Source organism: Vicugna pacos, chromosome 15 (assembly GCF_048564905.1).
Source record: "Vicugna pacos chromosome 15, VicPac4, whole genome shotgun sequence".
NCBI classification, from domain to species: domain Eukaryota; kingdom Metazoa; phylum Chordata; class Mammalia; order Artiodactyla; family Camelidae; genus Vicugna; species Vicugna pacos.
The window spans coordinates 49,904,574-49,918,919 of record NC_133001.1 but is presented as its reverse complement, the minus strand read 5'-3'; the positions used below and the strand labels follow the sequence as shown (position 1 = coordinate 49,918,919).

General features: G+C 45.9%; 2 protein-coding genes across 4 annotated transcripts in view; one reads left to right on the top strand and one right to left on the bottom strand.

Moving 5' to 3' along the window:
• Positions 1-14,346, top strand: part of VSNL1 (visinin like 1) — a 106,421-nt gene that overhangs the window by 57,560 nt on the left and 34,515 nt on the right. The gene's annotated exons all lie outside the window — the stretch shown is intronic.
• On the bottom strand, positions 3,100-3,704 carry LOC140685964 (transforming acidic coiled-coil-containing protein 3-like). Its single transcript, XM_072938356.1, has one exon. The coding sequence runs from the start codon at positions 3,702-3,704 to the stop codon at positions 3,255-3,257; it is 450 nt and encodes a 149-aa protein (XP_072794457.1). The 3' UTR covers positions 3,100-3,254.

Genomic DNA, 14,346 nt, shown 5'->3' with positions numbered 1-14,346 from the left:
TCAGGTACAAGATGTGCAGCTATTTGAGCTTCTCTGTAGTTGAGATTTGAGGCCATGACAAGCAGAAATGGACTCACTCTGTGTGCTTCTGTTTTACCAAAAGTGTGTGGTGCCAAGATGCCCTGTTCTGCTGCCTGGGCTGGGCCTGACTACCTCCCCAGGGCTTTGCTTTGTCTGATGCACCAGGGCCTGATGGAAACTTCATCCAAATAGAGAGTTAAATGTGGCCATATAGGTACCAACGATTGGTCCCTCCATATGCTGCAGGCAGTGAGGTTTATTTTTTAAACACAAGAACCTGTCGTTCATAATTTGCTAACAGAAGAAGCACCTGTCACCTCTGCCCTTTTCCTGTGCCTGCTCCCTGAATCTGTATCCCCACTGGGGAGCCTCTGCAGAGTGTGCCGCTGGACTAGTGGATCATGTTTAGTGTTTGTTGCTCATATTTCTCTCCTGTGTCCGTTTGGCAGCAGAGGTACTTATGTGCCTGTGTGACTTGAATACCACATGAACAGCAGGCCTGCGGCGGCATAAGGCGAACACAGCATCACATGAGGGACAAACACCTAACAATGGGTGAGAGATACTGAAATACAGTACCTGTAGTCACACTCGTAAGATTTACTGTTGCAGAATGACTGTTCGGTCTTTGTATTCCTTCCATCTATCCATCCACCCACCCATCCATTTTTCTACCAGTCCACCCATTTATACACCCATCCACCATTTATTCATCAGTCCACCCGTTTATCCATCCATCCATTCGTTTATTCATCCATCCATCCATCCATCCAACCATTTACCTATCCACACATTTATTCATTAAAACATTATTGAGCCTCTCTCTGCACAAGTCCCAAATTAAGAGCTGGAGATGTTGAAATGAACCAATAGCCATGGCTCTTATCTTCAGTGAGCTTAGTCAGTGGGGAAGACTGTCAAGTAAACTGACGATGATGATGCAATGAGGTAAACGTGCTTGAAGGGGTGAAAAATGGGTAGTGCTGGGAAGAGGCTCCAGGGGGCTTCTCAGAAGAAATAATACTTGAGCCACATCGTAACATACTGAGCCAGCTGGCAACAGAAAGAAGGAACTACTGACAGCAGCAAGCATTTGCGATTTGGGGAGGGGAGGGGCTCTAAGATTTATTTCTTCCTAGTCCTAGGTCTCAAAATCATCTTGCAAGGCAAGATCCTAGATATCTCTCCGCCACACTAAAAATACATCCATAATCTAATGGAAGCAAGCACGTTGGCAAAAGGTTCCCCTTCCTGCCCATTAGTCAGCCCTTTATCAGAACAGCCCTGTCGAGGACCGAGAACATGACGCTGGATCGCAACGTGTCAGTGATGTGGGACGGGAAGCATCCGGGTGACAGGGCCTTGGCTCTCTGTCCCCACTGTGCGTTTCCAAGGAGTCTTCTCTGAACTCTAGCCAGACAAGGGCCACAGTCCCGGACGCTGCTTGCTTTGATCCAGTCATGTCTGTGTTGGCTCTTTTTCCCGAGGAGCACGAAAACCTTTGTTCCGTTAAACAAGCGGTTGTGACACTTTTCTGGTCCTGATGGCAGTTTTCAGAGAGATAAAGGAAAGGGAGCTAATAGTTGCTGAGTTTCTACTGCGTGTCCAGGAGATTAGTAACAAGAACAAGGACAAGCACAAGAATGATAGTAGCAAACACTTATGGAGCACCTACTGTATGCCAGGCATTACTCCATGTGTGTTCTGTGTACTAATTCATTTAATTCATACCACAGCCTTTTGTACCCGGTACCATTTCTGTCTCCATTTGGCAGATGAGGCAACCGAGCATGAACAGAGCAGTAACCTGTCTAAGGTCACACCACCAATGAACGGCTGAGTTGTGTACAGCCTTTAACTCCCAGCTCTGGCCTTTGCTGTGTGACCTGGGACAAATTACACAAACTCTCTGAGCCTCAGTTTCTTTATCTCAGTGGTGGAGGTAGCAATGCGCCACACACATTGTTGTGTTCAGTCACTAGGCTGGGAGACCAAGCTTGTATAGAGAGAAAATGGAGGGTGAACGTGCCTGTAAGAAATACGCAGTGGACACTCCTGTACAGCTGCTCTGGGGCTGGCTTTATCCAGGAAGTGGGGCTTGAACTGGGCCAAGAAGTAGACTTTTTTCAGGCTAGGATGAAGTTTGGAGGATTATTCTGAAGAGGACAGTGGTGACTCCAACTATGAAATGAGCCAGCATCGCCCCCTTCCCACTTCTCCTTGCCTTCTTCTCTCTGCAGAGTCCCTGCGCCATGCCTTCTACTCCATTCTTGCCATTCCCTCACCCAAACCTGCTCCCCAAATGTTTCTAATCAGTTTCTTTATACTAACCTGTCAATGACCGATTAGACTTACGGTCTGCACCATGCTAAGAGATTTATAGTTTATCAGGAAAGTCAAAGTAATAATGGTGACATTTCAAGGTCTGTAGAAGGGAACTTTATGTGCTGAAATTCACATCACATCACACAGGTGAGCAAATGTGAGGCAAGATGCTGTCAGTCACCAGGGGTGGGAATTTGCCAAGCCTTGTCCTTCCCCCTGGGGGGTGTGTGTGTATGTGTGTGTGTGTGTGTGTGTGTGTGTATGTGTGTATACATGTGTAAGGACTGGGGAAAGGATGGGTGTTTTGAGAGTTTTTGCCTTCTTTGACTTTGGCCTCCTTTGGGAAAAAAAATCTCTTTGCAACGTGACCCTTTGCTGGGGCTGAATCTCTCAACCCTGAGGAGGGCAGCAGAGGGTGGCCACAGAGGGTGCTTGACCCCTGTGTGATCCCTGTGGCTTGTGTGGGGGACTGCCCAGCAAGGATCTCCCCCTCTCAAGGTGTCCCAAGTATAAATTCCCCCTTCTCCCTCCACAAACGTCCCATCACTCCTTCATCAGGGGACCCTGGGGGAAAGCTGGGTGTAAATGTAGGACCCTCAGTAAGAGTTTCTGTGGTTGGGAAAATCCAAGCAGACATTCAGCCCCACCAAACCTTACTGCATGGATCCCCCCAGATTTGCCAAAGAGATGACTCGACAGCCACTGCCAGGCCATCTCCAAAGAAGCCAGGGAAGCTGGAAGAACCTAAAGGGCTTTTTTTTTTTTTTTTTGACTTAAGGGAAACTTTATTTAGTCTTCTTCCTAAAGCAACCTAGTTTAAAAACGAGTTGAGGTTAATAGAAAAGAAAAAAGAGTCAGACAGACACACACACAGACAGGAGAGCCGGGCACAGGTCAGGACCTCCCCATCAGATTTTCTCCATCTTGGAAATGAGGTCGTCACAGATCCTGGTCAGTTCATCGTTTTCCTTAGTCTTCTGCTCCACGACCTTCTCCAGGGAGTGGACCCGCATCTGCTCCTTCCTCAGGACCGCCTGCAGCGCCAGAGCCTCCGCCTGGGCCTTGCTGCGGACCTGCGCTATCTCCTCGTTGGCCAGCTGGAGCTTCTCCTCCGTGTGGGCCTTCAGCGCCTGGTACCTCTGGCTCTCCTTCTCGATCCTCCCTATGTAGCCCTCCACACATTGCTTCAGGGACTCTTCGTTCGCACGGTAGCCTTCGATCACCTCCTTCTGTTTCTCAAATCGCTCGAAAAGATCAGAAAAAGACTTCTCCAGGGAGTGCAAGACTGCAGTAAGCTGGTCCTTTTCCTTCAGAACCTTCTGGATCTCAACTCTGGCCCCTACCTCAGAGGTGTGCATTCTTCCCTTCTGTCTGCCTGATGGGTCTGCCCCACCCTCTTCTGATTCAGTATAAAGGAGGCGAGGTCAACATCTGTATTTTGAAAAAGTTCCAAGATGACTCCAAAATGCACCCCAAGTTACCATCGGCTTTAATATGATGCTAATTGAAGACAGATGACTCTGGCTGACAGAAAGTGGGCGTGCCCATGCTGCTGTTCATTCACCCACTGAGCAGAGTTCCCTAAGCCCTTCTCTAAACCAGGCCCCGGCTCAGTCCTCACTGCTGGTGACGCACAGATGACTAAGACACTCAGTCCTGTCTCAGGTAGCTCAGGTGACCACAGATGCCATCTCTTCCCCTCGCCTCTCAGAACCTCACCTCCTCCCCTTCCATCCCTTCCCTCCCCAGGTCATCCCGATTCTTTGTCCTCATCCCGAAATCCACCACCCTCACTGTTTCCATCTTCCCCTCTCTTCTCTCACTTCTGGGAGCTTGGGCTGTGCCCTGCAGCTTGCTCGGCCCATGATCTGTCACAGTCCACCAGTGGCCAGGAAGGGGCCAAGAAAGTGGGACAAGAAAGAGCATGGCCATGGATGGTACCTGTGGCAAGAGTGACCTCTCGAATCTTCAACAGGTTATTTAATGAGTGCACAGAAAATACTGACTGAGGTAGAAGATAGGAATTGTGAAAAAAACAAAGAAATGGATAGAAAAGTGGAGTGAAATTCTTGGAAAGCGTTTGATGAGTTACACATGTCTCTATATTCCTCAGATCGTTATGGCCAAATTCAGACAATGGCCATGGGTTGGCAAACAGAAGCAGCCTGGGCAGCCGCGTGAGCTCTGGGCTGGACATTAACAGACATTAAATAGTTCCAGCCCTACCACTGACCCCTTTGACTGCAGACCAGATGCGCCTCATCTCTGGGCCTTATCATGAAAGGTGCCAAGACCAAATTACCTCTAAGGGCTCTTCTTCCTGGGACAGGCGTCCCAGTGATTCCTTTGTGTCGACACTCTTCACTCCCGGTGATGCCCAGGTGCCCCCCCGACACACACAGAAGGCGGGGCCCCATACAGGAAGCTGCTCAATTCTGTCCTCCACCGCCCTCCCCACCCAGAGCTGGACAGAGCTACTGGTCCATAGCTCCCTGACTCACCTTCTCACTTTCCCTCCAGTTGCCCGGAGGCCAAGGATACATCTTTCCCCCTCCAGTTATTAATTCATTCATTCATTCCACAGACACATAAGTATCACCTGTCACTGAAATGGCTCTCTGTAGGGTAATGGAGACAACAAATCAATCAGACAAGATCCTGCCCCAAAAGAGCTCCCAGTCCTGCGGGTTGAGGGATGAACTGTTAACTCTATAAGGCAAAATGTGCTTCAACAGGGGGGTCACAAAGGTTAGGAAAGCGGAGAGGCGGGGAGCTGGGAAGCATGACGGGGAGGGGTCGTCAGAGGATACTTCGTGGAAGAGGTCCCACTAGAGCTGGGCTCTGAACTGGGGTCGAAGTCCCCCTCCCCGGGCTGTGGTGGGGAGGACATTTCACCAGGCAGTCCCTCTACAGGAGCAGCGCCCCCTGGGGTGTAGCTGAGGGCGGCAGAAGACTGAGTGGCTCTCTCACCACCTTGGCTTTTGTGGCAGCAGAGGAGGGGGCACTGAAATCGCACTTCCTGTTGTTAGACTTCCCAGCTGGGGGAAACATTGGCTTAACAACGTTCAGCAAATTACATATTCACAATGAATCCTGTTGGCAGATCCTGCCAGCCCTGAGCACCAGAGAGTGCCTCCGACAGCATCATTACCCCTCACTCTGAGTTCTGCCAGCTGTCATTTTCCCAAGAGCATTGCTTAACAGTCGGCAGGGAAGCCAGCCTGATGGGCTCCCCACGGCACTTCCTTTGGCTTTCTCGTCCTGTCCCTCTTTTCCCCCAAACCCATGCCAGCTTGGCCCGGCCTCACTTACTCGGCTTTGGCCAGCACCCAAGGGGGCACTGGCTCTCAGGATCAGGTCCAGAGCATTTTGCCTTCCTAGCAGGACCCACCAGGACGGATCTCTGGGTGCTCACTTTGCATTATGACTCCCCATCAAGGCCATTCAAATATTGGCATCTGGCAGCATGAAACGTGGGCAGTTACGACGGACCATCCCATGGAAAAGTACGAAACTGCTTGTTGGTGAAACAGAGGAACTGGGCGCTTTGGGGTCAGATAGAACTGGGTTCCAATTCTGACGGAGCCTGTCTCCTCATTTGTGAAACGAGAATAATCTCACAGAGGAGTTGGGATTAAATAAAAATGTCTAGCATAGCACCTGCATCTAGGAAGTTACCAGTACAGCTCAGTTTCTCCTTTTTTTCTTTTCAGAGAGAGGAGAGGTGTTTTAACTTTTCTTATTTTGAGTTATAGTCAGTTTACAATGTTGTGTCAATTTCTGGAGGTGTTGTCTAATTTTGTTTGTGCCAAATTTATAGATTACTGAATACGTACCAACTTCATCTTCCTTAAGCGTATATCCCACAATATCCTATCTTTCCTCAAAAGCCTCCAGGGTCCATGTCGTATCATTAAATAAAAACAGCCATCCGCAAAGCACTATACAGAGAGATGTATAGCATGGTCCTATTTTCACAAAATACACACACATCTCTCTCCACATCCCTCCTTCTTCATGATGTTTACCTTCAAGAAGTGGGGTTGGTGAGAGTGGGCCCTTCACTTCTAAAACTCTATACTTCTTTGTGGCCTGAAGGTTTTCACAACATACATATATTTCTTTTCATTTTAAACTAATTTTAAACAGCAACAACATAAGCCCTCTTATGGGTCCTTTTGCCCACTAGAAAAACTACAAATTCCATTTCCTTTCACTAGACTTGTGTCTCAGTTGCTTGACTGTGAGTAACCAAAACTCCAACAGATAGAGGCTTAAACAGACAGGATTTTATTTTTCTCACATAAAAGAGTTTGGAGATGAATATTCGTTTAGTACTGGATCATGACTTCTGAATATCTCTGGGATTCTCTTGACCTTGCACTCATGGATACAAACTGACTGCTGTAGTTCCGGGCATCACATCATTATTCAGGTCTACCAGAGAGAGGGAAAGGTGCCAGCTGGTTCAGTCTCCTTTCATCAGGAAATCACAAGTTTTCCAAAAAGTGCCTCCTACCCACCCACCTTCAGCAGACTTACTCTTCTCTTTGGCCTAAACTATATCACATGGTGATAATAACAGTAATAATAATAATAATAATAATAATAATAATAATAATAATAATAATAATAATAATAAAGCAAGGAACAGGATCATTGTGATTAGCTTTAGTCCAATAAGCATCCATTGCCTTGGCTCAGGCTGGGAACACTGAGGCTTTGAACAAAAGCCAACAAAAATCCAGGGAAGGGCTGGTTGGAGGTGGCTTAGACTCTGTGGAAGAGCCGGATAACCTCCTTTCTCTCTGCATTTGTCCATGTGCTAGCTACCACAGGCAGCTTACAGTCACCAAACAATCTTCAGCGTTGCACTCAAGCTGTTCTCTTGGCCTGTGACATGCTCCCTTGGGAGGTCGTGGTGAAAGGAACAAGGCGCTCACATCCTGCGAACATCATCACGGAGTGAAGCCAGCAGCCACACGCTGATTCTTGACTCCGGGCGGCCCTGCAGCCAGCTCCGTGGCTCCCGTTGGCCTCTCATGGTTAATTGATGAACTCCAGTGTATTTATTAGGAAGTGTTAGGAAGTGGCATAGTGTCTCCTTGCCCCATCAACACTGCTCACTCCCTGGACCCTCTCTGCAACATTGTGACAAGCCCCACAGAAGGGAAGGACAGAGTGACATCTCCAAACGCCCCGTTGCTGATGGGTGGTGCAGGGGTAGGTGGCACGAGCTGATGGAGCCGAGTGAGTTTGCTTTCTAATTGCAAACTTGGCCAGGGTGAGCTCCACGTAGATCCTGGATTACAGTTACTTGTATGTATGTCTCAACTGCCCGGTTTTACTACAGCTCCCTGAAGTCAGGAGCTGGCTGAGCGTCCTTAGAAAAGCTAATCAGGTTGGTTGGAGGAGCCTCTCCTGCTTTGTGTCACCGGGGCCCCAGAGTCCATCCTGGCTAGGCACAGGGCTTCAAAGTGTGACATGTTCCCTGAGGAATAAATAGTACAGGAAGCAAGGCCCTCGGAACTCAACAGCTGGGGGTCACCTGATGGACAGACGTCCGGGGATTCATCCCCCATTCTCCTGTCTGATTTTCCGCGGAGTGGGACACTCCCCTGAGACAGATGGGGACTTGGAATAACACAAGGAGAGGCATCCTTTGGCACTCAGCTGTCACTTAGGGCTTCCCCAGCCCCACTGGGGAGGCTGGTTTTCAGCAACACTAAGAAATGAGCCTGACTGTTCTTCAGTTCCACTCCAGTCCCGGATTACATTTGTTGTCTCCTTGTGAACTTGATCTCTCAGTTGTTAGAATAGCTCTCCGGGGCCCTTCTGGGCAATCCCCTGTTCATCATACCAAAGAGGAAAATGGGGCTTAGGGGGAAAGGACTTAATGAGGAGATCTTGAATCCAGGGCTCTGCCCACTGTACCTTGCAGCTTCTCATCCCTGTTCTCAAGCCAATGTCCTGGCTTCTAGAATCCATGCTATTAATTTAGAAAGAGGTAAAATGGCAGAAGGGCTCCAGCTTCGCAGTAAGATGGGCCCTGTCGTGATGAGGAACTGCCGAGCACTGGGTGGTCACTGGATTGCACAGCAGCAGAGCTGTGCTAAGGAGGCAGCGAGCAGAAGCCAAGGGATGCTGTTTCCATGGCAACTGCCTTTCATCCTCAGCTTGCCAGGTTGGGCATTCTGGAGTTGAGCAGGGCTGAATTAATGCCTTATTGCCCTGTCGTGTAATATTCTTTTCAGTTTTGAAAATGCCTTTGTCTACACCTACATGCACACGTACGCATGTGCATACACACCCCTGCACCTCTTTCCTCTACTTTTGTCCAGAGAAGGAGAAACGTGGTTCCCAGGAGCACATTTCAGGCATGGCAGCACCTTCCCAGCCCCAGACTGCATCAGTTCCAGGGGGGAGGGTTGTAGGGAGGGGAGGGGAGAATGAGGGATGTGTGAGGGGGAACAGCTATTGTCATGGTATCTAGGGGTCAAAGTTTGCTCATTGTTGTCGGTGTTCAAGGTCATCACCTAGTGTATCAGTCTACAAACTGAGTGCCTGAAAACAACACAGATTTATAATCTTACAGTTCTGGAGGTCAGAAGTCTGATATGGGTTTCACTAAGTTCTGGAGGAGAATCCTCTTCCTTGGTTCTTCTACCTTCTAGGGGCTGTCTGCATTCCTTGGCTCATGGCCCCTCCTCTGTCTTCAAATCCAGAAGTGTAGCATCTTCAAATTTGTCTGCTTTTGCTTATATATTCTCACATCTCCTTCTCTGACTCTTTTAAGGACCCTTTGATTATATTAGGTTCATCTGGGTAATCCAGAAGTAATCTTCCCATCTCAAGGTCCTTCAGTTAATCATGTCCTTTTGCCATGTAAAGTAACACATTCACAAATTTCAGGATTTTGAATATAGACGTCTTTGGGGGCAGTGTTATTCTGCTTGCTACATCCAGGTTCTGTGAATGGGGATTCTCAATAAGACATTGTTGTAAGAGTGATATTTCCCACATGTCGAGTACCTAATTTGGAATAAGCATGCTGCTAAACTTTTACGCATATTAGCTCATTTAATCCTCAGTAAAGCTCCACAAGGATGGTATAATTATCCTAATTTACACATGGGGAAATGGGAGGTAAGATGCTTAGTGAATCGGAGCGGTGAGTTAAAGGTAGGGAGGCAGAGGAAGGCGTGGCCCCAGGTGTCTGTGAAATGCTTTGCATTACAGCAACCCCAAATTCTCCCAGCACTTCAGACCCACTACTGTTTGTCATCATTCTCCGATGGCTAAATGAGCTCAAGCTGGGGGCGGGTGGGAGAGGTCTGTGAAGAGAACCTGACGGTCAGTGGTGAAGGAAGAGAACTAACAGTGAGCACCCACTGTGTGACTGATGGTCCTGGGCGCTCTCCTGCTGACTCCTCATGAGCCCCTGGGTGTTGCCATCACTCCAGTTTTACAGAGTCGACAACCAAGCCCAAAAAAGGTTAAGCAACTTGCTCAAAGTAACAGAGCCATGAAGTAATAGAATTGAAACTGGATCCAGGCTTCCCTGAATGCAGGACCAGTGCCCTTTCCTTGTCTTTCATCATCTCTAACTGGTCACCCACATGGTAGTGATCTGGGCATAGCACTGAGTAAGAGGGTCTGTCTTCTCAGAATGCTAATTTTACTTGAAGACTGAAGGGTGGTTGAGTAAGTTAACTAACTGTAGGTATTATAAACATGTTTCCATTTTTTCAGCTTTACTGAGTTGCAGCAGATACACAAAAGTGTATGTATTTAACGTACGTTGTATTCAGTATGTGTACAATTTGATGAGTGGGGCCAGTACATACACCCATGATACCATCACTACGATCAGGTAATAAACATATCCTTCACCTCCAAAATTCTCCTTATGTCCCTTTGCTGTATGTGTGTGTGGTTAGAACACTTAGCATGAGATCTGCCCACCTTAACAAGTGTTTAAGTGCACAACACCGTATCGCTAACTATGGACACTATGTGTAAGCACATCTTTAGAACTGAGTCGTCTTGTATAACTGCAACTTTATGCTCATTAAATAACTCCCCATTGCTCCCTCCCCCATTCTCTGGCAACCAACATTCTATTTTCTGTATCTGTAAGTTTGGTGGTTTTAGATACCTCATATCAGTGAAATCATTCAGTACTTGTCCTCTTACGACTGATTTAGCATAACGTTTTCCACATCCATCCCTGTTGCTGCATATGAAAGGATTTCTATCCTTTTTAAAGGCTGAATAATATTTCATTGTGTGTATATATCACATTATCTTCATTCATTCATTGGCCAATGACAATTTGGGATGCATGTTTCAATTTTTAAAAGGAGACACTTTTGGGAATATAATACAAATTTCACATAAATGTTAAATAAAATGTGAAACTTCAAACTCAGCCGCCCCCTAGTCTGCCGAGGCCACAGATGCTCTCCACTCTTAAGTGTACACTGGTGGGAAATTTGAGCAGTGGACCTCGGGATGCTCAATCAGGTAGGTTTTCTCATATTCGCCTTTTTAGAAAAAGGCCCCCCCTGGGCAGGGAAATCAAGTAACCAGTTCACAAACAATATTAGAATGTCCTGTCCCAACTCCCACTGGTGCTCCTTTGATTGTACCAGCGGCATCTCCCCATTGGAAAGATGAAGGGGCTCATTCATTCACTGAGTGAAGATTTATTGGGTGTCTACTGTGAGCAGGAACTGTACTAGACACCAGGGATTCAAAGATGAGTTAGTGTCAGTCTTAACAAAAATCAAAAAGCTGGTGCACTTCCCTACTCTTAAGAGATCCAGGGATGTTACAGGATTATTCTAGGACGTGGTTCGTACCATGCTGGAGACCTGTTCAGGGTGTGAAGAGGGCATGGAAGAGGGGCATTCAGCCCAGCTTTGAGGTCAGGCTTCCTGTATGAGCTGAGGTGTGTAGGAAAGTGCAAGAGGATAGGAAGGCTTCACAGTGGAAGCTTTCCAAGTCACAGAGGCGAGAAGCTACAGGTCAAACATAATGGGATACACTAGGATGTACACACGTATATTTTGCTAGAGCAGAAAGTGTTGATCAGGCAGGGAGGGCACCACTGAATGGGATAAGGCCTGGAGAGGTGAATAGGCCCCCTTTTTAAAATTTTATACTTTATAGAAGTGGAGTTGATTTACAGTGTCAGTTTCAGGTGTACAGCAAAGAGATTCAGTTATACATACACATACATATTTTGTTTCAGATTTTTTTCCATTATAGCTTATTACAAGAAATTAAAGATAGTTCCCTGTGCTATACAGTAGGAATAGGCCCCTTTTTAAGTGGTTGGTTTGGCAGCAGTGGCAGAAAGGGACAGGCTAGAGGTAACAAGGCCAGGAGACACCCACCAGGTGACCCAGGTGGAGGTGGGCGGGGCCTCCTCCCTGGGGGACGATAGCTGAGCTCCCAGGGGACCGCTCTGCATAGGTACGTAGCTTTTCAGGATGGAGGACTGTTGCTGGCTTTGGCCTGGGATCCCTCACCCACAGATAAGGCCTATAATTAAAACCAAGGGACCATCAGAAGAATGTAGTCATCTCTGCTCGCCTGGGAAGGTGGGTGGTAGGTGAGCAATGTGCTAGTCACGATAATATCTTCTGAGAAAAAGATTTTTACACCCACCGTTGTCTTTTATCCAATGACATTACAAATAGATTCCAAGCCTCAGAAATCAAAAAGGCTGTATAGTAAAAAATAGCAAAGATCACACAATCTTCCCTTGCTTGTGTTAAAAAAAGAAAAAAAAAAAAACCACACACACACACAGAGTAACTCCTGATAAATTCAGGAAAAAAGTAGAGTGAAACCTCTCAATTTAAATGCTCTGGGGAAGGCTCACTTGAATTTTACACGATTCCTAAGGAATGCAGTTTTAATCCTCTCACAGCCAAGTGCAAGAAAACTGTAAGAGAATATTTGTGTAATCAGATGCTAAGGAGTAAAATAAGGCAAGTTAATATGAAAACACAATAGACTTTTGTTTACGTAATGGTGAGTCATGAGCAGTCCGGTCATTTTCATGGACAAGAATGAAACTGATGAAGAAGAGCTTTCTTAAACAGCTTCCAGAGCCTCACTTAACAGGGAATCTCACTTAACAGGCTGCCCTGTGAAAATCAGCGGTTCTGGGGAGGCTACCGATTCTTCGGTTGCATTCTTCCGGATAGCTAGGGAGATCATGAAAGTCAAAATGCGAGAGGGTCACCTGAACAGGGGCCTCATCTCCTCCTTCATTCTCCTCCCATCTTCTGGGACCCTTTCTTGCCTCCCCCTCCCCCCAACCATGACAGATATCAAACCCAGAGGCATCCCAAACCAGCAACCTCTTCCAGCCTGTCTCTTAATCCAGCACCAGGCTTACCTCTAAACATAGATAGAAAAATCTTCCATGAATCTTAGTAATTCATATTAATTCACATTAGAACAATCATTGACTACAATCAAGTAAGTTTACCCCTCAACCATCCCAGGAGTTTAAGGATAGTTTAGTGTTAGAAAGACTATAAACACTTTGTAATATAATTATATCAATATTTTTTAAAACATATAATCATTTGGCTAGATGCATTTAAAAACAATATCATCTAAAAGAAAAAACACTTTAATGACTGAGGGACATTCTTTAATTTGAGGAAGTGTTGCTATCTTAAACCTACATTGGCATTAGCATCTTTAATAATAGGCATCTAGTAGTCAAGACTGACAAAGGGACACCCATGATATTTCACCTCTGTTATTCATTTTTGTTATGGAAATTCATCTCCTCCTGGTATGACACGAGATCAGCACTATTATCAGAAATTAAGAGGTATATTTATCATTATTGAGGGACTACGTACCCCCTGAAAAATCTAGGGGAATCAACATAAAAATTACATTAAAATGTTTAATTTTAAATGGGTAGATCGAAGTTAAAAATGTAAGTCATTCCCTTTCCTATATTCTGTCAATAATTAATCAGAAAATATATTAGAAAAGGCTAACCCTTATGAGAGCAATGAAATAAAATACCTAGAAGCAACTTTTAGGAAAAAAAAAGTGTGGGGCTTTATGAAGAGGGGCACAGAAGAGGACTTAAGTAAATGGAGAGAAACACAGTGTTCCCGGAAAACAGAATTATGTATTATAAAGGTATCACTTATTCTGTAATTAATTTTAGGTGCAATTAAATGTCAATTTTAGATGATTCTGAGGTTCACTTGGAAGAATAAACAGCTGAGACCAGCTGGCTTTTAAGTAAGTGGGATACTAGTTCTGTCAGATATGAAAGCATGTTTGATGACTTCAGTAATTAAAATAGTATGTATGGTACTGGTGCCTCCCCCCCCGAAAAATGGCACAATTAGGGCAGAAACAACCCTTCACATACGTAGGAACGTAGCATGTAATTAGATGCCATCAGACTAATGACTACTGGGACATTGATTGGTTTTTTTGTGGGTAGAGAGTGAGAAAGAAATTTAGACACTAAATAAATTCCAGATAAATTACAGAGTTATTGTTTAAGTTAAATAATTAGGAAACTAAGGAAATAGAAGTGGCTGTTAATTGACTGTCTGGATGAAGGACTATTTCTAGGAGAAAAGTAATGGAAATTGTCTATGAGATTCATAGTTCAACTATGTATGAATTAAAGATATTTTAAGTTCTAAAACACCACAAGCCAAATTAAAGGCCAAGAACCAGCTGTAATTCTGCTGTAGAAACACCTTATGATGACCTTAATAAGTACGATACGGACTAAAGGAGCTGATCAGAAACATTGATTTCTGCACAGCAACACTTGAGAAAGGAAGCCTTTAAGTCTCCCAGACTGGTTTCTGCATTAAGGTCAGGGTGATTTAGCTGATAAATGTCAGACCAGTGCTTCTGGGGAGCCAAGCCTGTATGTGGACAGCTGCCTCCAAGGTGTGGTTATCAATTGGTCTGCAGCTTCCTAACTGGGTA